General features: G+C 46.1%; 1 protein-coding gene across 2 annotated transcripts in view; it reads right to left on the bottom strand.

The window, feature by feature from the left end:
- Positions 1-27,168, bottom strand: part of LOC121453403 (band 4.1-like protein 4A) — a 198,043-nt gene that overhangs the window by 5,793 nt on the left and 165,082 nt on the right. For both annotated transcript variants that reach the window (XM_041660152.1, XM_041660153.1), the window contains exons 16-20: positions 27,033-27,146; positions 24,217-24,264; positions 23,378-23,455; positions 9,032-9,151; positions 92-139 (exon numbers count right to left, since the gene is read on the bottom strand). In XM_041660152.1, coding sequence (XP_041516086.1) covers positions 92-139; positions 9,032-9,151; positions 23,378-23,455; positions 24,217-24,264; positions 27,033-27,146 — 408 coding nt within the window. The remainder of the gene's footprint in view (positions 1-91; positions 140-9,031; positions 9,152-23,377; positions 23,456-24,216; positions 24,265-27,032; positions 27,147-27,168) is intronic.

Here is a 27,168-nt window from a genome sequence, read left to right as displayed (position 1 = left end):
TGTGTGTGTGTGTGAGTGTGTGTCTGAGTGTGTCTGAGTGTGTGTGTGAACTATATACACACTGTACACACGGGGGAGACCCAGTACTCACTGGATGTGCTTCCACAGCTCTTCTTTTGCTTGGATATCAGGACTTCTTCTGCAAATAAACGAAACAGCATTCACCTCTGCAACATGTGTCCTTCGCAAACCTTAAGAGTTACCGGTAATAGTTCTGCGAGGCCTTACTTGCCATTTGGCTGTTGACAGGACACATGAGCAGCCAGAGCTACGACAATGACCAGTGAAAAGACAGTGGGTAATTTATTGACCAGTGCCACTCAAAAGCTCACATCTGTGTACATAAAGAAAAATGAGACATCACCAAAGTTTCATTTACGAAAGAGCCTAGAAGCCAGGATGGGTGGATAGACCTGAAATCTCACTCAGCACTGCAGAGGCAGGAGTCTCACCGCAGGTTTGACGCCAGCCTGGCCGGCCAGTGCTCCACAACGAGACCCTACACATCACAAGCAAAAAATGCACAGGAAGAAAGGAAAGAGCTTAGAACTTTTGGGGACATGTATACAGACCCTTTCTGGTTAGAGCTGGACAATGGACTGTGACCCAGGGGCTCTGGTTTCTGACCTTACTGTCTACTTTATTACATTTGTTTATGTGTGCACATGTGTGTGTCATGGTACGCTCAGGACAGTCTGCAGGAGCTGGCTCTCTGCTCTGACCAATCTGGTCCCAAGGATCTAACTCAATTCCTCGGACTAGGCAGCAGGCACCCCTAGCCTGCTTAGCCATTTCACCAGGCACCCACTTTTAAGCAGAAAGGAACTTACTTCTGTCACCCATTGTTAAGGCTCTCAGCATAGTCTGTGATGACCTAGCACAAGCAACAGCCATGGGGGGAAGACAAGCAGCCCAATAACGTCTCCCCTTTTCTATGACGTCTCAAGCTGCATTTCCGCACGGAAACTTAGGCCACAAGGGACAGGGCCATTTGTGGCTCCACTCGAGCCACCGCCTTTCCCTGAAGACCTTCTTGATAGAAATTATACCATCATGTGTAAAGTCCTAGAAGAGGAAACCTGAAGGCACCACCCGTGTTCAAACTCTCCATTGAGTCAACCGTTAATCTCCATTATAGCAAGAAAAAGTAAAATGATTTCAGCCGTTGTCACAGAATGGGACGCTTCAGTGCCCTCAGGAGAAAACAAGATCCAATAAGAGGCCCAAAGAAAGGTGCTAAGCCCTAACAAAGAGGCCAAGAGTTTAAACCACTGATAAACCCTGCCCTGTGGAATTTTACACTGAGGTTCAGTGTTGCTTCCAGCATACAATATCAATGCTTTCATTTTTCTCTCATGTGTTCCGGCAGGGTCTGCTGAATTCACAGACTACAATAAGCTATTTACTTAGCCATAGAATTTATTAAACGGTTTCTCCTTTGTGTGTGTGGACTGGGTGGGGGAAGAACAAAAACCTGCTCTTTCGGTCAAATCAAAAGGAGTGAAATGTGTTAAGGGTTGGGTTCAAAGCCTGGGTGTGTGACCACGAATGGTGCTGATTTTGTTATATAAAACTGTATGCTTTAAAAAAAAATCATTCAAATGCTTCTGGAAGGTCTCTTGAACAAAACCTGCCTTTTCTACACTTTGCCCATCTGATCCCCTGGGCAGTCTATCAGCCCTTTAAATGACACTGAGAAGGGGCAAACATTTCAGAGAACTACGCTATGCTCCCACTTCAACATGCTGCATCAGCATGCAGTTCTCACCGGAGGCCGCTCGATAGGCTAGCATAAGATACATGGACGAAGGCGCACTTCTGCTGGTAAGCTGTTCTTTCAGGAAGCTGCTGGAGAACTGGTTAGTTGTCCCCATGGTATAGTGAGGTGCTGGAGGACTAGTCAGCTGCCTTTGTTTTATAGAGAGGTGCTGGAGGACTGGTTAGTTGCCCCCATGGTATAGTGAGGTGCTGGAGGACTAGTCAGCTGCCTTTGTTTTATAGAGAGGTGCTGGAGGACTGGTTAGCTGTCTTCATGCTACCGGGAGGTGTTGGAGGACTGGTTAGCTGTCCCCATGGTATAGTGAGGTGCTGGAGGACTAGTCAGTTGTCTTCATGTTACAGGGAGGTGTTGGAGGACTGGTTAGCTGTCCCCATGGTATAGTGAGGTGCTGGAGGACTCGTTAGCTGTCTTCATGTTACAGGGAGGTGCTGGAGGACTGGTTAGCTGTCCCCATGGTATAGTGAGGTGCTGGAGAACTCGTTAGCTGTCTTCATGTTACAGGGAGGTGCTGGAGGACTGGTTAGCTGTCCCCATGGTATAGTGAGGTGCTGGAGGACTAGTCAGTTGTCTTCATGTTACAGGGAGGTGTTGGAGGACTGGTTAGCTGTCCCCATGGTATAGTGAGGTGCTGGAGGACTAGTCAGTTGTCTTCATGTTACAGGGAGGTGTTGGAGGACTGGTTAGCTGTCCCCATGGTATAGTGAGGTGCTGGAGGACTCGTTAGCTGTCTTCATGTTACAGGGAGGTGCTGGAGGACTGGTTAGCTGTCCCCATGGTATAGTGAGGTGCTGGAGGACTAGTCATTTGTCTTCATGTTACAGGGAGGTGCTGGAGGACTCGTTAGCTGTCTTCATGTTACAGGGAGGTGCTGGAGGACTGGTTAGCTGTCTTCATGCTACCGGGAGGTGTTGGAGGACTGGTTAGCTGTCCCCATGGTATAGTGAGGTGCTGGAGGACTAGTCATTTGTCTTCATGTTACAGGGAGGTGCTGGAGGACTCGTTAGCTGTCTTCATGTTACAGGGAGGTGCTGGAGGACTGGTTAGCTGTCTTCATGTTACAGGGAGGTGCTGGAGGACTCGTTAGCTGTCTTTATGGTATAGACAGGTGCTGGAGGACTGGTTAGCTGTCTTCATGCTACCGGGAGGTGTTGGAGGACTGGTTAGCTGTCCCCATGGTATAGTGAGGTGCTGGAGGACTAGTCATTTGTCTTCATGTTACAGGGAGGTGCTGGAGGACTCGTTAGCTGTCTTCATGTTACAGGGAGGTGCTGGAGGACTGGTTAGCTGTCTTCATGTTACAGGGAGGTGCTGGAGGACTAGTTAGCTGTCTTTATGGTATAGACAGGTGCTGGAGGACTGGTTAGCTGTCTTCATGTCACCATAATTTTTCACACCCTCAGCACTGCTGACATTTGAGCAATAACTCTTTGGAAGCTTCCCCGTGGTTTGTAAGATTATGTAAGTGACACCCACAGCATTTATATTAAAGAAAAAATGACTCTGGGGAGCCCAGGAGATGGCTCAGCAGGTAAAGAGCTTGCCACCTGGTGACCTGAGTTCGATCCCTTATGTGGGACTTACGTGGTGGAGACACCCAAAAAGCTGTTCTCTGGCCTCCACACACGGTAGGGCATAATTCCCACCCTGCCCCCAACACACACAAATAAATAAATAAATGTAATTAAAACTGTTACATGACTATTGACATTGCCAAGTGTCCCAGGAAGGAGGACAATATTGCCCCCACCTGAAAACTACAAATCTGAAAATAGCTAAAATTAAGTGGTAGAAGTACTTGGCCACATTATTGTAAAGATCCAGTATGTGACTGTGGAAACAATACCGACAGGAGGCAGGGGTTGGATATTTAAAACAAAAAGCAAAAAAGTGAGTGAGACCCACATCACAGTTGGCGACAGTGACGAGAGGGAGCACAAAGTGATGTCGTCTGAAAGCGTGAGCTCAAAGTTAGCGCCATTACAAAGGTTGAGGAGAAAGCAAAACCACGTGCAAAGAATACATAACCCATGGCCACCCTGCCAAAGCTAGTGGTGAGAGATGACGAGGAGGAAGATGACAGGGCGTTGCTGGAGGACTATAGCTGTCTTCATGTTACAATCTATTTTTGAAAATGAGGTGTGTGTGTACGTGCACGCGCAGGCATGTGTGTGTGCATGTGTGCAATGACTGAGCAGGTAAAAGCACTTGCTGGCAAGCTGAGTGCCGTGAGTTCCATCCCCAGGACCCAATATAGAAGGGAAGAACCAACTCTCATAGGTCATCCCCTGACTTCCACATGTTCACCACGGCATGCACATTCCAATACATGTAAATACACACACATGCACTCCAAGGAAATGCAACGCAATTTAAACACACACATCCATGCAGCTAACAACCTGTTAAAGGGGGGAATATAGCTCAATGATAAAGCCAGAGCCAAACACATGCAACAGCCTGCATTAGATCCCCAGTGCCGCATGCCCAGACACACCAAGAAACAACAAAAGCCTGACCGCAGCGAGCATTTTTACTGACTGTCGGAGCTTCGAGAAACTCTAGTTTCTTATTTATGCCTTTCTGCTTGTACTTTTTAGCCAGAAGATTTCCTTAGCTTATGATGGGGGGAAGGGGCTAAGAACTTTTTCATGTGTAAATAAGGCTTGTGATTCCATTCATGATGCCAATCATTCTGTTTCTGAAAACTCAGCAGGAAAGCTGCCTCCGCCTGGACAAGATCACCAGTCCCTCTAAGCCATAAAGTCTGGACCTAAGAAGTTCAGGCATTTAGTCTGTGTCTTTATGTCCTGAGACCCTGAAATGGCAGTATTCTGAGGAAACCGAGTTCTAATATGTCCCCTAACTTCAAAGAGCTCAGGCAGGGGTAAATTCTAAAGCTGGGGGGAAAAATTGCCAGTTTCCTGTGACTGCCAGACCACCTGAGATCTACAAACAGAAGCCACCTTAATGTTGAATATGCTGATTTATGATTATATCTGCACATATAAGGTTTACATTGCCTACAGTTCAATACAGATTTGTGGGTTTAGAAAACCATGAAATTTCAATAGCCATTCATCTGTAGCTCAATTGGGAGAGCTTCCTTAGCGTGCACAAAGCCTTGGGTTCTACACCAGCACACGTAAGACAAGGTATGGCTCCACATGCCTGTAATCTGAGCACTCAGAAGACGGCTCAGGAGAGCAAGTCCATCCTCAGCTATATGCTGAGTTCTAGGCCAGCCTGGGCTACATAAGAACCTGTCTTAAAAGAAAACTTACATAGACACTGTGTTTAAACTCTTCACTCTGATTCAAAGAAGCCCCCTGATTGTCCACTGATATAAAACACACCAATATAAACACACTCCCAGCATTGGTCCAGTATTTTTCAAAAGCATCTCTATCTATACTTATGCAATGATTCAACTTTAAATCAATTGGAGAAAATAGTTTGGACAGATTATTTTGTAATCCAAGCACTTGTGCAGCTGGGGGGGGGGGGAAGAAATGAAAGCTCCAGGCTAGTCTGGGCTACACAGTCTCAAAATAGCTATGCAATAATATATAATATACAATATTTACTTCAAATAACCAACAAGGTAGTGTCCAGCTCGATTGTTTTGTCATCTTTAAGCTAGCTGAATCTCTAAAAGACAAGTTGGAAAACTTGTACATGTAAAAATTATACTTAACTTAGAAACCTCAATCAAACACACATTTAACAAACCCTTAGTACTTCTTCTGATACTCCTTAATGGTCAGAAAAGTGGAATTAGGAAGCATCTTCTCCCCCTTCCTCCCTTCCTGTCTTGATTAGGAACATGATGTTCAGTAGCCCAGCTGTCGACGTCTGAGCAGGGGCAGCCAGAAATATCACTGAACATCCACCTAAACTGGATTTGTGTTTTTCTGGACCAATCACTTACACAGCCTCACTAATCCCATTATCAATCGTTTTCAGTCAGTAAAAATAGTACCACATGGTGGCCACCAGGGGGCGGTCAAGTCCACTAGCACACAGACTATTGTTTGAGGGCCCAGGGCATGGCCTCTTCTGCACAACCCAAGGAGTGGAGGTTTCCTCCTGTGAAGCAGTTTCAACGAGACCGAAGCTGACCCTGTTTTATGCAGATTTCACAGCAGCACACACGAATGCCATAGGAATGGAACTGAAACATATCCTAGATAACACTGAGCTTCCTAACGTTTAACAGGTAAGAGCCGGTCACGTTCATGTTTGTTTGGGGGTGGAGGGCACAAACTAATAATAATTAGTAAATAAAAAATTGTAAAAGAGAAATGGAGTTCACAATACAAAACTTCCCACAAAGAAAGATCTTGGCGAACACTCTTGAGGCAGGCAAGCAGCAGGGATAGTTTAGCCACCCAGGACTCCACTGTTTGGGCCGTGCTGTGTATATCCTCCTCCTAACTTCATGATCCTGGTTAGGACAGGAAGGGGGGAAGGACGAGTAAGATGCTCCCTGGGCAGCCTGACACCCAGAACTACATGTACTATGTGCAGACGCATGTGCGCGCACACACACATACACACACACACCTCTGAACAATGCACCCCACAAGCTGTTGGTAGCCTAGGACTCCTACCTGCATCAAGCCGCATGCACACCGGGCTCTGAACAATGGAATACCTTTCTCCTCCCTTTACCCCTCAGCAGCCCCTAAGCTGAGACAGATTCTGCTCAGTCACACTAGAGTTAGAGCTGAGTCTGTGAGCACATGGCCAGTTCAACTTGAACTAGTTAGGGATGAACGTGCCACAAAGGCCCGCGCAGCCCTCTACGTGAATTTGTAGGGGAAACCCTCGATTTTCCATCATGTGCCTATGTGTTATTTAGATGCATACATGATCCCATGCATTGTGGGAAAGAGCAAGTGCAAATCTTCCAGTCACAATAGAGAATATGTAAACACACCCCTAGCAACCAAACTCCTCCTTCCTTTAGGCAGCTTAGAGAGAGGCCCCAGGCCCTTGATCCTGGGGCCCTTGGGCACCCTCACCTGTGTGGCCCCACTGTCACTCTTGACAGTGTATCTGGCCTGCCCTATCACTCTGCTTAGAATAAAGTTACCATGCTTCTTTGCAAATCTGTGTGGGTCTTTATTGCAGTCCTCAAATATGAAGGTCAAGAATGCGTAAATACTCAGCCTGGGACCCACCAGGGGAACAATCTCAGTGAAGTATTATACAAGATATTTAAAGAAGAAATAATGCTGATTTTATATGAACTCTGAAAACAAAGAGGAACTCTTCCCAAATTATAAGTTTGTTATTAAAAAAAAAAACCTGATGGCTCACACCTTTAATCCCAGCATTTGGGAGGCTGAGGCAGGTGGATCTCAGTAAGCTCGAGGTCAGCCTGGTCTACAGAGCAAAAACTTGAAAACCACTGTGCCACATTAAAAAAAAGAAGAAGAAAAAAAAAACGGACATGATAGTATCTGCCTGTAATCCTTACTTTGGGGAGGTATTGAGGCAGAAAGATCAAAAATTCAAGTTCCTAGGCAGGATGTAAAGGTATATACATTTAATCCCAGATTTTTTTTTTGGTGGTTTTTTTTTTAAATATTTATTTATTATGTATACAATATTCTGTCTGTGTGTATGCCTGCTGGCCAGAAGAGGGCACCAGACCTTATTACAGATGGTTGTGAGCCACCATGTGGTTGCTGGGAATTGAACTCAGGACCTTTGGAAGAGCAGGCAATGCTCTTAACCTCTGAGCCATTTCTCCATCCCTTAATCCCAGAATTAAGGAGGTAGAAACAGGTGGATCTTTGTGAGTTCCAGACCAGTCTGGTTTCTATAGCAAACCCCAGGCCAGGTCTCCTAGGGCTACATAGTGAAATCCTGTCTCAAAAGAAAAGAAAAAGAAAGAAAGAAGGCAGGAGTAAGTTTAAGGCCAAAGGCTAGCAGGTGCTTGAAAGCCTTTCTCAACAACAACAAAAAGTTCTCTATCAAGTATAATGACATATGCCTTTAATCCCAACACTTGGAGTCAAAGGCAGGCAGAGTTCTAAGAGCTGAAGGCCAGCTAAGCCTATACAGCAGGTTACAGGCCAGTCAGGGCTACGTAGTGAGGCTCTGTTTTCCACTATGTGTTTTAGATGTATTTATTTTAGTGTATATGTTTTGCCAGCGTATATGTCTGTGCACCACATGTGTGGCTGATGTCAAAAGCGGTCAGAAGATGGTGCTGAGTCCCTGGAACTAGAGTTATAGATGATTGTGAACTACCTACCATGTAGGTGTCTGGAAAGAATCTAATTCCTTTGCAAGAGCAGCAAGTGCTTTTAACCACGGAGCCATCGCTCCAGCCCCATGAGACCCCAGCTAAGTATCTGTAACTGAGGAGCATCCCTTCAAATACACGGCACACGATCGATGCTGTAGCCTCCCGTGTCTCTCCTGGCCCATAAATCTAACAATGCATTCTCAGCTTTCTTCTGGCACCCTCAGAGATACCCAGCTTGTTGTTCCACCAACTTTCCACGCCCATTCCTGTTCAGACACTCCTCTCTCCTCCCAGGAGTAAGGACCCCAGCCCATTGCAGCTGGTCACCCAGGACCACGACAGGTTTTGCCGTCAGTCCCAGCTCACTTGGAACAGGCGTGTGTGGCAAGTGGAGCAGGCAGGGTGGCCTAACTCTTGATGTGCACGCTAATGAACATGCACACACACACAAGCATGTAGGCACACCACTTTATCAGCTCACAGATGATTGATCTGGGGGACAGGCAATCTCGCCATTTCGGGGTAATGTTGCTCACACATGTCATTGCCTAGCAACAGGAGGGGCAGGCAAATCTCAACATTGGGGTGTAATGAATCATTCAGTGACTACTGCTCACAAGTGGTTATTTGACAGGAAGACAGTCACATCGGGTTTGATTTCGAAGAAGACTTCGGAGAATCCTGTAGACTCAGATTGGGCGAAGCGGAGGTGTTTCACCAGCAGCCAGGCTTCTGAACAAAGGCGGCTCTGGTTATATGGTTGGATGTATCCATTTGTTGAAAAACAACATGAAACTAAAAATATGGGTTTTGATGGCCTTGTTCTGCCTGAGCTCCAACTTCTGAGCCTTCAGAAACGGTTAATGAATGGTGAGCATGTAAGAGGTTAGACGATAAACTGGCTGGTCCCCGTGAGTGGGCAGCCTGAGCATCCAACACCTGCCCCACCCAGCTCCCGGATTTGGAACGAAATTGGAACAAGAACCACATACGAGCGAGATCTGTGTCTGGATCGCCTGTTGTTAGGATCCACTTGGGTTTTTTCCTTCTGTCGCCTTAATACGGCTTCCCACTGAGGCGCTGAGTCAACCATGTCGTTCTCCTGCCGTATTCTGAAAAGACAAAGCAGGCATCTGGAGTTCACATCTATGCCAGGCATGGCGAAACTCACCTGGGGTCTCAGCACTCAGCAGGCTGAGGTGGGAAAACGAGGGGTCTGAGCCACCCTGGGCAGCAGAAAGAGACCCTGTCTCGGGGCCAATGAAGAAATGTGAAGTTAACATCCACCCATGAATGAGAAGGGAAACACAATATACCAAAATCTACGGGACACAACGAAGGCAGTCCTAGCTTCTCAGCCACTTGAACCTCGCTTCTCAGGCAAGAGAATGGCAATTCAATTACATTATAAAAGCTGGGGATCAAAACCTGGATTAATATATCCTTAAGTAGGCATATGTACCTGTAAGTATATACACATAAGTATACAGTGTTCATAGTAAGTCTATAAAACAAAGTAACTTATTTTAAAGTATAGCCTTATGGTTTTCCGTATATCCTTTGATGGTTGTAATGTCTCTTTTCATCTCTAACTGTATTGATCTGAGTCTTCTTTCTATATCTTACGGTTAATTTGGCTGAAAACTTGGCAATCTTGTTAATATTTTCACAGAACCAACTCTTCATTTCACTGATCCCTTCTACTGTCTTTATCACTTCTATCTCGTTCACCTCAGCCCCGACTTTGATTATCTCTTCCTGTTTACTATTTACGGGCGTTGTCTGTTACTGTTTTTCAAAGCTTTCCAGGGTACGATTAAGCTATTAAATCGCGCTCTCTCTGGTTTTGTTGTGTAGGTAGGTACCCATCAGCTGTCCTCTGGGGATGGCCTTCACTGTCCCACAGATGTGGGTATGTTGTGTTTCCATTTTCATCCAATTCTAGGAATTTTTCATTTCCATCCTGATTTCTTCCTTAACTCGTGTATCACCTAGATGTGTTTTACGTAGTCTCCATGAGTTAGTGTATTTTTCACAGTTTCCTGCAGAGATAATATTCAGCGTTCCTCCACGGTGGTCAGAGAGAATGAAGGACATTAGTTCACTTTCCTATGTTTGTTAAAACTTTCTCTGTCCCCTCTATGTGGCTGGTTTTGGAGGAAGTTCCATGAGTGCCGAGAAGACTGTGTATTCTTTAGTTTGGGTGAAATGCTCTGTAGATCTTGGGACCATCTGATTTCTGATGTCATTTAACTCCACTCTTCCTCTGTTTAACTTCTGTCCAGGTGACCTGTGTATTGCTGAGAATGGGGTGCTGAGGCCACCTGCCACTAACTGTTGGGCTTAATCTATAATTTTAGATCTCGTTTTACAAAGTTGGGTATGCCCACGGTTTGGTGTGTATATGTTTATGTTGTAATGTCCTTATGATGGATTGTTCTGTTGGTGAATATGAGGTGACCTTCCTTATTTCTTCTAATTTGTTTCGGGTTGAAGTCTACTTGGTCAGACATTAGGCTAACTATACCTGCTTGTTTCTTGTTCTGTTTGCTTGGAATACCTTTTCCCACCCTTTCACCCCAACGTATCTACCATTAACAGTGAAACATTTTTCTTCGAGGCACAAAAAGATGGATCCTATTCTCTAATCCTAATTGCTAGTCTGTGCCTCTTTATTGGGGAATTGCGATCATTCGTATAAAGAGCTATTATTGAAAGACGTGTATCAATTCCTGTCATTTTGTTGATTTTGCGGTATTCTGATAGGCCTCTTTTGATTTTGTGCATTGGTACTGTTTGTTTATTTCCCACGAACTCAGGTTGCTGAATCAATCGCTGTGCAGACCTTTGAGATGGGAAGGAGTGGACCTAGCTGGGGTTATAACTGAAGGAAGTCACGGGGGAGCCGCACAGGACTATGGGATGGGAAGGAGCCTAGTCATGGGAGTTTGCGCAGCTGGAAGGACCCTGTTCCATCTTCTCATTGTAGAATAAATTAGAAGTGAACATACATGCTATGGGCATTAACATTAGAAATATAACAAAGTCTATGACCTGAGGCCATCAGCCATCCTTTGAACCTAGCACTTCCATTTAACAACATCACACGGGAACATATGCTCATTTATGGTCACGTGGGCACATGTGTGTGCTCACACATTTTCATGGCCATGCCCACAGACACCCACGAGGCTTGCTGGGAGACCTGACACACTCTCAGGGCTGAGGGATCAGGGCTCAGTAGATGCTGCTGTCCAAGGGAAAGAATCAGGTCAGTAGCAGATCTGTTCTTGCCCACAGGAACTCATGCCTTGATTTCTGGGTTTAGGGTTAGACATAAAATTCTGGATGACATCACTGTACAATTCATGGGTAGGCTTAAATATCACTACATATTTCGATATGTTTATCAGGAAGTCAGGAGCTTCCGTTATCTCAAGCTCAATTCTCCTAGCAAGACTGATGTGGCTTAGTTCAGCAATACTTTCCTCTAAGAACAGACATTTACAAGGAAGACAAGTGTGTTAGGAATAATCTTAAGACGAGCCTCTCCGCTAACGCAAATAATTCCGATCAAATCAAATTAAATAAAATAAAAGATGCCCATGTTTAATAAATGCAGCCCTCCTGGGTGGCCGGGAGCATGGCGAGGAAAGTGGGGGGAACCACGCAAAACCTGAGACCACGTGTTCCTTTCCTGGGCTGCAGCCTAAATAGCCCATGGCAGTGGTCCTGACCATCCCTGGGGAGGGGTCAGAGCTTGGCGGGCTTTTCCGGAGGTGGAGTCCAGACCAAGACAACTCCCAGGAGGAGGGGGCTTCCAAAGATGGATGCCGGGTATTACAAAGTGCTGTTTGTATATTCTCATCCATTGTAGAATTCAGAAGGTTGCTGGGTGGTGGTGGTGCACGCCTTTAATCCCAGCACTCGGGAGGCAGAGGCAGGCGAATCTCTGTGAATTCGAGGCCAGCCTGGTCTACAAGAGCTAGTTCCTGGACAGGCTCCAAAGCTACAGAGAAACCCTGTCTCGAAAAAACAAAACAAAACGAAAAAAACCTAGCCAGGCATGATGGCGCTCACCTTTAATGCCAGAACTCAGAGGGCAAAAGCAGAGGCAAGTGAAGGATTGGTGGAGGATTTCTGTGAATGTGAGGCCAGCCTGGTCTACAGAGCAAATTCTAGGCCAGTCACCTACACAGTAAGAAAAACAACTTCCTAGACACACACGTGTGGATTTCCTCTACCTTGCCAGGAGAAAGGACTAAATCAAAATGAATTTCAGATTATATCACATACTTTTATTTCTCAAACTGAAAATCTCACGGAAGGCCAGTGAAGGTCTACCAGTTCCTAGCCTCATGACCCAGGCACCGTGAAAACGAATGCCCTCTACCGGTGATGCTGCTTCATAAATATTCTAACAGAGGCATTAAAAATGCAAGGCTCCGTGCAGTCCCAGGAGAAGCGGTCTTCCTGAGTGATGCTGGTGTGGACGCCCAAGTCCAGCTTGTAATGAAGTCTGAAATTACACGCTTACAAAAAGCCTCGGTTAATGATGCCTCATTACAAGAATAAAAGTGTCATTTCTTCTGCGACTGAACTGTTCCAGAAGACACAGGTGCACTCTGGGAATAAAAAAATCCTAGCACTTATAATCAAGGATATTTTATCACTCAGTCCTTAAAGGAGGGAGTTATCTAATCCCTTTTTTAAAAAAAAATCATTAGCAAATAAAGGAAATATGTATGTAAAAAAAACCTGTATCTCCTATAATGCTTTTTTTTCTTTTCTTGAGATGGTTTCATCATGCTGCCTGCACTCCTGATCCTCCTGCCTTGATCTCCCAAACGCTGAGACTATAGTAGACCTGCACCACCTCCGGGTGCGATTCTTAAGTTGTGTTTATGCACAGGTGTGGAATATGCATGTGCTTTTTGCTGCCTTCCAGCTACGCTTTAATTATGATATAAGGATTTACATCATGAGGAAGAGAAAATATTAAAAGCCCTGAACTGGCACATGGCCTTTAAAAGCAGCACAGTCAGGGAATTATCAAAGGGGGAGGGGTCCATCATCATTTACAGTACAGATCTAGTAGTTTCAAGTGCTACAAAAGATGAACCTCAAAACCCAGCACACTTCCTGCCTGTGTCTCAGTCTCTTCCCAAGCCTGTACTTGACACACGTTGTCTGTGTCCCCACCTGAAAGGAGAGTCACAAGATAGTGTGGGAAATACATCAAGGAAATGTAACAAGGCTTTTGTTTTTAAATTAATGTATGGGAGAGAAGGAGAAGGGGGAAAGAGGAGAGGGGAAGAGAGGGCAGTGGTGGCACACTCCTTCAATCCCAGCACATGGGAGGCAGAGGCAAGTGGATCTCTGGGTTCGAAGCCAGTCTTTGTCTACAGAGTGAGTGCCAGGACAGCCAAGGACTTCACAGAGAAACCCTGTCTCAAAAATGGTGGGGAGATGTGAAAGGTGGATGGGGGGAATGGGGGAGATGGGGAATTGGGGAGATGGGGGGATGGGAAGATGGGGAGATGGTGAATTGGGGAGATGGGGAATTGGGGAGATGGAGGAGATGGGGGGAATGGGGGAGATGGGAAGATGGGGAGAAAGGGAGAATGCTTTTAAACAGTCATCTTGACAGTACCACAGGGCAGAGGAAATCTAATACATTTTCTCCACTTCCCAGCAGGCCTTCCCAGTCCACCTTTCCCTAGGTTACACGCAATTTAGATTCTGACCGTGTTTGACACTTAATTAAAGCTCGCTAAGGTCGTGAAGATGAAATGCTACATCATCGCCTGATAACAAAGTGAAGATAACAGCAATTCTTATTCTTTTCTTTCTCCTCAATTAGAGCCCTGCCTCTTCCGCACAAATCTTCACATTACCGAACGAATTCTTACACAGATCTCCTGGGACCATCCTCTGTCATCTCCCTTGATCAGCTTTGGTCTTAAGGAGACCTTCTTCCTTTACACCAGCTCTTAACTCACTTCTAATTCACCAAGATTAATGCTGAACCTCAAGCCTTTCCGAGCAAATGCATAAGCCCCGCCCTCAAGTTCTGTCTCCAACCTGCTCAGGCCACAATCTGACTCAGCGGAGACTTTAGGCAAACCGGAGACTTTAGGCAAACCGTTTATCTCCTTTGGTCAGGTCTCGGTTTGCTCATGTGAAAAATTATTACAAAGATCCTTTCTATCCTTAAAACTCAATGTTCCTCTATTTGTGTTTTCTCCAAGCCAATAAGACTCTGAGGCAAAGCTCCTCTCTCTGACTGAGACGTAACACCGGAGACAATAGCTTTGTGTGGCCACTCCACTGCTAAGATTAAATCACCAACAGACTGGGGACTTGTGTTCTCATCAACTGCACTCATTTCTACCTCACCTGATGTAAAGCAATCTTCTTTTTTTATTTTGTCAGTAGCTTTTCTTCCCTAGGGAAATTTATTGGTTCCAGGCATCTGTTGCTGCATTCTCTTAAGGCCAGGAAACAGAAACTGCGTTCGCTTTCCCAGCGTTGCTCTGCCAGCAATAAATTCCTCTTGTTTGCTTCTAGAGTTGTTTTCCTTCTTCTACGTATTCCTTCTGCCCCTGCTACCACAATGGATGACCTTTGACAAGGGCAACTTTACCCCAAAACTCTCCTGCCTTCATGATCTTACACTGTTTCACCCTCAATCATGTGGCAGCTCGTCTCCAGCAAGGAAGCTTTGTTATTTCCACAGACTCTCTGGCAACTCAGATTACGCTCTGGAGCCCCGTGTCACCCATATCACAGGTCTACATCTTGGTACATCCTGGTAAAATAGAAATCAGAAGCCCTTGTGCCTGTGGCCTGGTGACCACAGTCTGTCTGCACCAAGCTGACTGTGACCCTTCATAACCACCATTTGCATCTTGTTGATGCCTTTAAATCAATAGTAGCATTAAACCAAACAAACAAAAAAAAAATCAACAGTAGCACAACAGGGGATTTGGCAAGGGAAATTACTATTTTAAGGTTTAGGGAAGGAAGCCCCAAATGGTTTTAAATATACTAACATTCTGCATGCATTTTTTCCTAGGCTTAGTGAAACAGCAGCCGTGTGTGTGTGTGTGTGTGTGTGTGTGTGTGTGTGTGTGTGTGGTGTTTGTACACATACCTGTGGAGGGTAAAAAGAACATCCAGCATTGTCTTGCTCTGGCACAGGGTCCCTCACTGAACCTGGTGGCTACCAAGCCCCTGGCTGCACCTCCCCCACCCACAGTATTAGCTGTAAGCACCCGCAGCCATGCTTGGATTTTTCCCCAGGTGCTGGGATCTGAACTCAGGCCCTCGTGTTTATGCAGCGATCTCTCTTTTTAACTGTCTGTGAGTTTGTTTCTGAGACTATTTGTTTCTTTCTATTATATAGCTCCGGCTGTCCTGAACTCACAATGGAGAGCAGGCTGGCCTCTTCTAACTCCTAAAGATCTGCCTGCTCTACCTCTACTGGGACTAAAGGCATGCCTGCACCACCACACACAGCTACAGCAAGCATTCTTACTCACTGGACAATCTCCCCAGCCATGCCTTTTAAAAAACAAACAAAAACACTCTCAAGACAAAATCTTCCCCAAGTCGTGATCTTCTGCGTTCACCCTACTTAGCAAGTCTTGTCTCTATTAGTCTCAGTACTGAATTTCTGCCACAGAAACATGCTTCTTCCTTAATTAGAAAATAATATAAAAGCTCTTATTGGATATATATAAGACTATCTTAAGCTATTCTTCAGGTCTTAATAGATATCCAGCAGAACAACAACTAGATATTAAAAGGCAAGAACCGACTCTGATAGATTCATGCCAGAATAAACTTATGTTTCAAATGCTGACTTCAGTTTTATTCGAGGGAGCCAACTCCACTTTCCATTCCCTCTGGGGCCTCGGGAGACCACGGGGGAGCTGAATATTCTCATTAGTTTAACAAACCTGCCTGTGCAGGATGCTGTCTATAGTCCCAGGTTTTCCCTGGCCTGAGTAACTCCATACTGTGTGACACGGGGTGTTTTCGGGCTGTCCTGATCTGCATGCAAATGCAGAATGGGGATGAGTCTGCACCTTAGGGACACTCAACCTCACACACAAAGCACAAATTGATGACTTCATCTTAACAACAAAGTATGCCACTCTGTGAACTATGAAGTGTATCAGGACTGTAGGAACACATCATACCAATCGTATCAAGAAAACCAGGCCCAAGAACTTACTGGAAGCATCAAATTGAGGGATAGGTTCCTAGAAATTGCTCTAGAAATGGCTACAAAGGGTGAAAAAGCTGCAGCAGAGGTCAAGGAATTTCAAGGAAGCCTGAGAAGCAGAAGCTGACAGGAAAGAAAAAACAAACAAACAAAAGCCCACTTGATTTTTGAGTGTCTACCGGCTTTACCTAGCCATTCCGCAGCGCACACGTAAGGCGGGTAGACAGCAATCGATGTTCTTGTCGTGATGTGCAATGTGTGATCTGGGAGCTAATATTAGCAATTAAGACCAGAACGAAAGAACCCGTGTCTCGACAGGCTATGGAGGAAATCAGTACTACCTAGCAAACTGCTGCCAGCGAAATCCACACAGCCTATTCACTAGGTAATAAACTCTGCCATCGAGGAAGGACACAAACGTGTTAGTCGGTTTCTGACACAATGTCCTCTTGACAATGCACCCGGAGAGCCCTGCACTACCAACGAGATCCTGTTTCCAAAAACAAAACAAAAGAATGAACTAAATATGTAAAGTTAGGACAGGTGGGAGAAGGGAAGAGGGGAGGAAATGACAAGTAGAAGAGAAGGGAAGGGAAGGAGAAAGGAGACGAGAGGGGAGGGGTGAAGGCAGCTGAAGAAACAGGGATTTCAGGCTGGGACTGGACTGGGACCTTGTACCCCAAAACACTCTCACCTCAAAGATTCCATTTGATCCGACAACAAAACACATTGTTGGGACTAATTGAGTCCTAGCCTTTAGCTGCTCTTCCCTTTCTAGAGCCTTCTAATTGAAGTTACTAGAAGCTGTGCCTTACCTAGAGGATCAGAGGATGGGATTTTCACCTGTTGGCCATTGACTGCAGGGTATTTAAGCCTCCATGGTGCTATTAAAGAAGGGCTTTTTGGTACCAGTGTTGGAAGGTCTGTGTGTCGGTCTTTCTCTGTGTGTGTATTCTCAACCTCCAGCCCCTTGCCCGAAGCTCGCGAACTGGGTTCTAGCGCTTAGAGCGCAGACGGGGCCCCGCGGTGAGCGGCAACACATATCATACATATTGCATGCCCCACGCTAAAGACCTAAGAATTGAATTGGTAAATGAGATGCCCAAATATCACCACAGCAGAGCTGACCCAAACCGTGGGTTGTCCCATCACACACCAGTGGCTTTTGTGCAAAGAAAAAATTCAGGGAAGACAGAGGAGAGGAAGGACGAATGGGGAGGAAGCTTAGAGAAGCCAAGGAAAAAAAATCATAAAACATAGAGTGAAACCAGCAGCAAGAAAATGAAGAGGAGATGATGTAACTAGAGAGACTAAGGGGAAGGATCTCATTGGCTCAGACCTGGAGCAAGAAAATTTGCCAGGGGCGGAGCCACACCTTCAATCCTTTCAATACTAGCATTTAGGAGGAAGGGGGGGGGGCTCTGAGTCTCTGAGTTCAAGGCCAGGGCCACACTGTGAGACCTTGTGGAAAGACAAACTTTTAGAACAACTTCCAGCTGGCTATAAAATGGGTGTGAAAATTTACCCTCTCAGCCTTGAGGACGGTAGGGACACTCACTGCAGCCTGAAGAATAACTGAAGTGAAGAGAAACGGGGACAGCATAAATGATGCCAGCAGGAGGGAGGGTGGGCCTTTCTGCTGTGAAGGAACCGCAGAGAAACACATCTGTAGGAAGACTGCCTACATCCCCACCTGTTCTGAACCCAAAGGGGTGCGTGTACGGATTCTAGCTCTGTGCTCTTTAATTGTAAGAAAACAACAATCCTTGCATCTAGTATTCCACTGCTGGTACTAAAAGCTTCTTCTGGATGAACTCTATTGTAAACATTATTTCTCATCACACATAAACAGGGATGTTAAAATGTTACCTACAAAACAATACAGTAGAAGTAAGCCCAGTGGGTCAAGTTTATAGAAAACCAAAAGAGCAACAACAAAAATCCCAGCATTAAGCTGGGCAGTGGTGGTGCTCGCCTTTAATCCCAGAACTCTGGAGGCAGAGGCAGGTAGATCTCTGTGAGTTCAAGGCCAGCTTGGTCTACAAGAGCTAGTTCCAGGACAGGCACCAAAAGCTACAGAGAAACCCAGTCTGGAGAAAAAAACAAAACAAAACAACAAAAACAAAAAAAACCTCCCAGCATTCCTGGAATGGCCTCGGGCCCAATAAAGACTTCCTGGCCTGGGGGTGTTGACAGAGTGCTTGCCCGGGGAATGAGGCTCTGATCTCCAGAAGGCACAGAAAGTAGCAGAATGGCGGTGCACACCTTCAATCCCAGCTGTTGAAAGGTGGGATTGAAGGTCAGCCTGTGCTACACTGCAAGCCTGAGGTCAATGGAGCTTCATGAGAGACCCCTTCTCAAATAAATAGTTGTAAAATCCAGAAAGAAGGTTTAGGAAAGTAACCAACATCTGAAGACCACACAGAATCTCCAGAAGTAAAACTGACTCTGAAGATCGACAGCCCACAGAAATTTGCACAGTGGTGTCTTGTCTCCCCAAGGCGACAACCTCCCAGCGTAAGAAGGGAGAGTGCAAAGTGTCGGGGAAAAGGAGCTGGTTTCAAAGATCAGAAAACACTTGGGAGACCCGGGGAGTGCAACAAAAACTAGCACTGTGTGAAAAAGACATAAGGAACTCTGACCTTGACAAGCTAATCAAAACATCAAACAATAATAATTTGAATGGAGGTACCTTGGGGGTTGAGGAAAGATGCTCTCGGAAGCCACAGGTCATTTATTGAACAATCCCAGAGCCAGAAGTGGGCCCATCTCCCTACAAGCTGTTAGTCAGGGAGGACCCTGAGACAACACCCCCTTACCCCCAATACTGGTAAATTGCCATTGGCTGCTCATCAGAACTGGATAGCCAGACTCTATTGCTGAAGATGCCACACACTGTGGTTGTAGGACATAGGAAATGAAAAATCAAGCTGCAGCTGGGCTGGAAGCTTCCTCCCTGCTGGCTAGCCCTCGTGGTACAGGAAGGTGCTATGCAGGTTGCCGGGGGAAAAACTGTCAGCAACCGGTGATATTCAGTTGTGGGCCCCGTGTGCAATAACACTGACATGCCAGGCAAGATGGTCCCAAGGGTGCAGTAAGGTAAGACTGACTGGAGGGTAATCAATATTGGAGGCCTTCTCTATAGGAGAGAACTCACATCTGGCACCATAACCCTGGTCAAAAGCCTGTGGTTGGGAGGGTTGTAGGCCCTGGTGGGGAGTTACGGCTGCTGTCTTGTTAGGCACGACGTGCCTTTCAAACTGCCTTCCAGACAGCCAGGTAGATGTGCACAGCGCAGTGCTAAAGTCAGCACTGCTCATGGAAGTTTCTTATCTGCAGTGGCCAGTGGTAACTCCAGAGATAAATACTAAGATAGATACTAAGGATAAATGATTACTGAAAGCTCGGCCATAAATAAAACACTCCCCGAAGGCTTCGCGACCACTGACGATCAAGAGGCAGAGTAAACAGGGGAGACATCACCGGCTTCTAGGCAGGACATGGCTGCTGTACTCTAGGCCTCACAGCCTATGCGATGACCTGCACAAGACTAGGCCTATCAATAGCTCCTCACAGAAGGGGGAGGGGCTCACGGCACCCCGGCGCTCCCCAAGGATTTAGATGCAGTTAGCATTGATTAGAGAAGGGAGCGACATTTTCTTTATTGGTCTAGAAATCAGTAAAGGGCATGTGTGCCTGAAACAACCTTAATGAAATTCATTGATCGGGTCATCATCATCATTGAAGAAAAAAAAAATCAAGATAGCAGAAGGGAGGCTACCCGAGAAGAGGAAGCAGATCAGTGAGGTTGGGGAAAGGAACAGAGAAGCAATGGGAGTGGCTATGATTGACATAGATCACACACATGAATGAAAACAGCATCATCAGACTGATCATTACATAAATGCTAATGAAAATTTAAAAATCAGTTTACCCAAAAGTTGCCCCAAAGTTAAAATTTCCCCAAGCAAGACAAAAAAGTGGGGGTGTGTCAGGGTATAGGCCCTTGCAGCAAAGACAAGGAAAGATCCAGTCCTAAGAAACAGAACATCGGCCGGCGGTGGTGGCGCACGCCTTTAATCCCAGCACTCGGGAGGCAGAGGCAGGCAAATCTCTGTGAGTTCGAGGCCAGCCTGGTCTACAGGAACCAGGACAGGAACCAAAAAGTTACGGAGAAACCCTGTCTCGAAAAATAAAAAAAAGAAAGAAAGAAAGAAAGAAAGAGAAAAAAGAAACAGAACATTGAGCTGGGCGGCCATGGTGCAGTCCCAGCACTTGGGAGGCAAAGTCAGGTGGATCTCTGTGAGTTCAAGGCCAGCTAGGTCTACAAAGTGAGTTCCAGGGCAGCCAGGGCTGTTACACAGAGAAACCCTGCCTCAAAAAACAAACAAACAAAAAGAAACAAAGAAAGAAATGGAACACCAACCAACATGTACAAGTTCTGTTTGGCTAACGGTCACCCCAAACCTTTCGTAAAAGCAAGAAGGATGTTGCTGAGCTCTTGGTAGCCCCCACAGGCAGCCAAGCCCAGGGAAGCTGCATGAGGTCAAAGGTTCAGCATCTCACCAAGGAGTCTCCTGAGCAAGCACAAAGTCAGATATGGAGAGACAGCACTCGGAAGACTTCCTGCACAGGTGCAGAGCAGCAGCTTAAATGTTCAAAGCTGATCCAAAAGCGAGGCATTCTGGTAAAAAGGTCAAAGGCTAATGCTGGGGGGGGGGGGGGGGGATTAGCCCAATACAGTGGACAGGTGGCTCCCGGAAGAAGCAACCTGTCTTTGTGCCCGCCTTCCTCGCCCACCTTTGCCTGCTGAGGCAGAACCTGCATGGATGGAGATCAGAGCTAGGGTTCCTTGGCCCGTTTCCTGCTACGCCTCATCTACTTAGGACACAGGAACTTGTGGGATCCTAGGGCAATATTACCAGAAGTGAAAATCAATTGCAAAAGCCTTTCGGATCCTTCCTGTAAAACGTGAGTGAGCACGTGCTCGGAAAGCCATTTCTCCTCACTATCCTTACAAAGCACGGTAGCACCTGAACACTCAGACGCTCAGAACTACTGCCGTGCTAACACCAAGGAAGCCAAATTAAAAAACAAACAAACAAAAAATTCTGTCCCCGTGACAGGGATATAAGCCAGCACACAACAAAACCAGCAATGGGCAATTCAAAGACCTGGTGGCAACCTTTTGATTCTCTTTCATTTTTAATAGCAAATGTCACCCCCTTAGCCCATTTAGCACCCCCCAAAGACACTGTTTTTTGTTTTGTGTTTTAAACAGATTTCTTCCATGCAGTTGAGAACAGGTCATTTAGGAGCACAGTTTGGAAGATACTAAGTAAAACAAATAGATTCTGCCTTGATGAAGAAGCACAGGCCGTTAAACAGAAAAGCCACAGCCATTTGATTCGTTTTGTACAAAACTGCTTGATTGTACCGCAGGAGGAACCTACCTAAGGGAGAGCCACCTGTCATAATTGGATTTTCACAGATAAAGAAACTGAAATTGTTTCTTCGAGGAGTGTTATAACACACGGAGCTCTTGCAGCTCTCTGGTGTAATACCAGCCTTGGAGAGGGCAGGAGGCAGAAAGACTTCCTGGGCGAGCAGCCCACGCTCACAGTGCCGACGAGGCTATCATTCTACAGGCTTTGCAGTCAGAGAGAAGAGCATCCGGTCTGTGCGGAACAAGGATCCCAAGCACTAAAGAATGACCTTGGATGCTGGTCCAACTTCTTTAATGCACAGAAGAGAAAAAGATGGCTTAGAAAGAAATGCAAGGAGGCCTGAGCTCCCAGGAGGTGAAACGGGTCTCTCTCCCTCAGCATCACGGATGTTTTGGTGCTAGATGTATCTGTGCAGCGGTGTTTGCCTTGCATGTTGGAGAATGCTTAGCATCAACTCTGGTCAGTAGCAATCTCTCCCACCCAAATGTGACAAAAATGAATGTCTGCAAACACAGCCAAACATCCTCTGAAAGGGCAGAGCCTGCCCAGTTAAGAACCACTGGCTTTAAAACTTGTGTGACCGACAATCAGACCCCTCTGAGGCCTGCCCTGATGGCGTTTCCATACCTCCTGAATGACCTTTTGTTTTTAAATAGATGGTTTGGGACTAGGGAGACATGATTAATGCAAGAAGCAAACACTAAAGCTGATTACATGTCAACTGATTAGCAAGCTCTTAAAAACAGACTCCGCAAAGGTGGCCCAAACACACCGGCCTGCTGTACCTCATGTGACCGGAAACACAGAGAAGCTAAGATTAACAGACGCTCTAAGATGATGAGTCTCATTTCAGGGCTAAATAAAATATAGAAATATAACCAGGAGGTACTTCAAGGAGAAATCGCCACACAACCAGCAAGCTCTTCCCCATCTTAGATAAATTCAACATACATTATACCCTAAATATAGAATTATCTTTAAACAAACAAGAATGTATTTAACTACCGGGTTATTTAATGACTGTACCCTAGAGATAAGAAACCAAAGAGCAGGCTTTCCTATAGTGGTTATTATTTGTGTTTAAATAAATAAAGCTTGGGGATCAGAGGGTAAAGCCACACTAGTCAGCTATACAAACCAGGGTGTGGTGCACACACCTTTAATCTCAGGACTAGGGAGACAGACAGGCAAAAGCATCTTTGGGAGTTTAAGGCCACCCTGGGCTACACAAGACTGAATCTGTCTAAAAGAGAAACAGAGCTCACATAAAGGTGATCCCAGCACTTGGGATCCCATCCCTTTAATCCCAGCAGGTGGAGGTGGAGACAGGAGAGATATGGCTGGGCGGAGAGAGGGATGGATATAAAGGGAAAGAGACAGGAACTTGGTGTGGTATGGAATTTGAGGATTCATGGAAAAAGGATCTCGTCCCATTTTGGTCTGAGGCAGAGGTAAGAGCGAGTGGCCAGCTGCTTTGCTTTTCTGATCTTCAGGTTGAACCCCAGTATCTGTCTCTGGGTTTTTATTATTTGTGATACAGTTTCCCAAACGAGCGATTCAAAGCAGTGGCCCTTGGACCATCAAGGAAGAAGGCAGGCTCATATCCTGAGGACCACCGATGATGGCGGGGCTCTAGGCACTGCAGTGTGAAGGATTACCTGTTTCTCTTCTTCCGGTGCTCTCGGTTAGAATTTTCTGACTCACTACCACTGCTTGTGTTACAACGTGAGCGGGACCTGAAGACGAAAGCAAACGGGAGACATTTTTATGACAAATTATAGAAAGGCTCATCGGGTACGCTAGAGGTGATTGTGGAGAAAAATCACTAGTCCAAACACAAAGAACCACATTATCTCTCTCCCACTAAGTGTTTCTGGACACAGTCAAACGTCTGAGTTAAACTTACAGTCCAAAGAGCGAGGCAGGAGGAAGAGGAGAACACATAAAGAGAAACATTGTATTCCCAGAAAGGACTCCTAAGACCCAGCATGCCTAACAAAACTCAACGCGGCAAAGCTAAACTCCACAGTGTGGACAAAATAGGGATGCCATCTCATCGTCTCCAACCCCTTACGGGACAGGTGGAGTTTATTCGCACTGCTTTGAATTTGTACTGATCATGTGACAGGTTTCACCAACAGAATGAGGTGTGGAGAGAGCCTGCCATTGGCTCCAAACAGGGCCATTGGCTTCTGCTTCCTTCTAGTTACCCTACAGAACACACACATGCACAATGTTGCTGCTTTAAGCCAAGTGTGGAGTGGTTTACAATATGGCAGGGCATTGCTTGAGACAGTTCCTCAGAGGCTCAAAAGGAGCAGGAAAGAATAGAGAAATGTCAGGGGTCAGGACAGAATGGAAGACTGAGATCCAGCTAAAACCCACCAACTGGTGATACAGTCATAGCAGCCGCAGAAGAGGGACAAACTCCACTCCCGCCCTGACGATGAACACCCCCATCCTTTCTCCTCCCGGACCCCTCCCGTTGCTGTCTTACCTCCTCCTCTGCTTCAGATCTGAGTCTTCGCCACTGTTATGAGCTTTCCTGAGGAAAACAAAAGAGAGCAGTCTGGTCAGCCGCTAAGAAGGCACAGATTTCACATCGGTGACTCCAGATGCCTTTGGTATTGGCTCACTTGCCACACATTTATGTCATGTGTATAATTCAGCCCTGTGACAGGTCCCAGAAACGCAGCACACCACCAGCTGGCCTCAGGAACCCAGTCATCTAGAGCAAGGCTGTGGTGTATGTGTAATGCCCGGGTTGGATAAGCTCCGCTCACCCAGCAATAGGGATGGCTGTGGTGTCTAGGAATGTAATCCGCTAGGTCAACTCTCAGCTGATTCCAGCTCTCACTGGGGCTCACTCTCTGCGTCCTGGCCGTGAATTCCTCATTTCTTCTATAATAACCTCATCTGCAACAATTTGCCAGCCTACGTCTTCCTTAGACTTTGGCTTTTATTATCACTGACCATCTCCAGACACGGTGCTCTCTCGCCACACCGCCCCCTACTTCCTGTTTACCTTTAAGCACTTCTAGTAGGGCATCTTGTTAAAATATGCAGGCACTGAAGCCAGACCGTGTGAACAGGAATCCCACCTCCAGCACTGAAGCCAGATTGCATGAGCAGGAATCCCACCTCCCTCACTGAAGCCAGACCGCGTGAACAGGAATCCTACCTCCCACACGGAAGCCAGATCATGTGAACAAGGAATTCCACTTCCAGCACTGAAGCCAGACCTCGTGAACAGGAATCCCACCTCCCTCACTGAAGAGCTTTGTGACTCAAGCTATTCCTCCGAGTGGCTTGGTGTTTCATGTTTTAATTTTTATTTTAGATGTAAGGATGTTTGGCCTGCATGTACGTCTGCATACTATGTATGTGCCTGGTGCCCTCAAAAGTCAGAGACACTGTCAAATCCTCTAGAGCTGGAGGTACAGATGACTATGAGCTGCTATTTGGGTGCTAGGAATCCAAGCGGGGTCCTGGAAGAAGAACCAGTGCTCTTAATCACTGAGCCATCTCTCCAGCCTGAGGTGCCTCAGTTTTAATAGAACCCCCAATAAACAGCTGTGAAGAGTAAAAAACCGGGACTGGAGAGATGCTGCAGCAGGTATACAAGAGCATGTATTGCTCTTGCAGAGGACCTGGGTTCAGTTTATAGGGCAGCTCACAATGATCCTGTAACTCCAGCTTCTGGGGACTGAGCACTGCAGGCACCTGCACTCATGTGCACTGCCCTCATACACACACAAACACACATGCACATATACACAATTTAAAAATAAGAAAAATAAATCCTCAAAGTAATACATTCCAAGTGACTAGGACATGAGTCAGTGTAAGCTGTCACTATTACTGTTTACTCCCCTAACGTCATCCTACCCTTTATCTGACCCATGAGCTCTGCTTATTGTGTCCTTACTCAACTTAGGGTTCACTCGGTAACCTCCATGCCAGTTCTCGGTCCTATCCCTAACTCGGCTTTTTAGCTCATCATCTTGGCATCCGGGACTGAACCAGAGTAGGCTTGGTACAGCGTCAATCTGCTTTCTAACCGTGTTTCAGTTATTCAACAGTTGGACACCTGTCTCTGACCTAAGTACTGTCCCTGCAGAGTTCTGCCAACATCTCCTTTGGTGGCCTTCGGCTAAGGGGCTTCTGCATTAGCTTGTCTCTTTTCTCCTCCCAAAGGGAAAGGTGGCATCAAATGGAGCTCCTCCATCTTCCCTCCACCTGAAATAAACACTTACCATCTCCCCATTACTTACACAACTGTCTTGACAACAAAGGTTAGCCCCTCCCCCTGCTACCTCTATATGCAACACGAGTCCTGAACACTTCTCTAAATCATCTTGGTGCACTCCCTGCTGACCTCACATATATGCAACTTTCCCTGTCAAAAGCCTTTTGTAGATTTTAATATTATCAACTTTTTCTTTACACTATTCATTTATTTATCTATTTATTTGTGTTTGCGAGCAGTCAGAGGACAGCTTGAAGGAGCTGGTTCTTTCCTTCCACCATATGGCTCCCAGGATTGAACTCAGGTCACCAGATTTGGCAGCAAGCACCTTTGCTTCCTGAGCCATACATCGGCCCTTAACATTGACTCTGACTCTAGACGGCTCCTCTTCTCCCACCTGTCCCTCCTCTTGTTCAAAGCCAAACTTCCTCAGACATGTCTAAAGATTCTGCTCCATCTCCTTCCCATATGTCATCCAACCCTCAAAAGAGTAGACACATCTCTTCAACACCACCCCCAGGCCTTCTGTCTTCCCTCTGCCTCTAACTACTTAAACCATATAAGACACACCGATACACAACCCCTGCCCTTAGGCTAATTTGGGGGCAATTAGGCATCCACACAAGCCAAGTCACATGTGCGGTTCCACCCATAAAAGACTGCAGGTTCACACTCTGCTTTTGCCGATGCTTACACAGCAATATCACTTTGGAGGACAGAGTCCCCTGGCTGTAAGCGTCATTCTAGTTCCCAATGTAGTAACATTTAATATGTATTACTGATACCCTGCAAGGCACATTATATAGCTAGCATATCATCCATGTTTTTAAATTAGTCATTTTAATACAGAAAGCATGTGACTATCACTATTTATAAAAATGTTCTCTAACACTATTTCACATAAAGACTTCAGCACCCCTGCTTGCTTTATTTTGAAAAGAACAGGCTTCTCCCATTATCCTGAGGAGACACACAGCAGTGGCTTTCTGAGCATCATGGTATCGCAGCATGCCCGGGACCCGAAGCTTCTGGTCCCACTGGCATGAGAACCCTGTTCCGCTCACCTTCTCCGCATGGGCTGCGCAGACTCGTTGTCACTGCCGCAGGACAGGTTACGCTGGCGGGTACAGGGGAACTTTGGTGACTTGGTGCGATCACTGGGTGAGTTGTAGAGCCCACTGGAGTGGAAGAGAAAGCTCA

The sequence above is a fragment of the Microtus oregoni genome, unplaced genomic scaffold (genome assembly GCF_018167655.1).
Source record: "Microtus oregoni isolate MIOR12 unplaced genomic scaffold, Mior012 000011F_ref0000422, whole genome shotgun sequence".
Taxonomy (NCBI): domain Eukaryota; kingdom Metazoa; phylum Chordata; class Mammalia; order Rodentia; family Cricetidae; genus Microtus; species Microtus oregoni.
The sequence above is the reverse complement of the archived record's forward strand: the minus strand, read 5'-3'. Positions and strand labels throughout refer to the sequence as shown.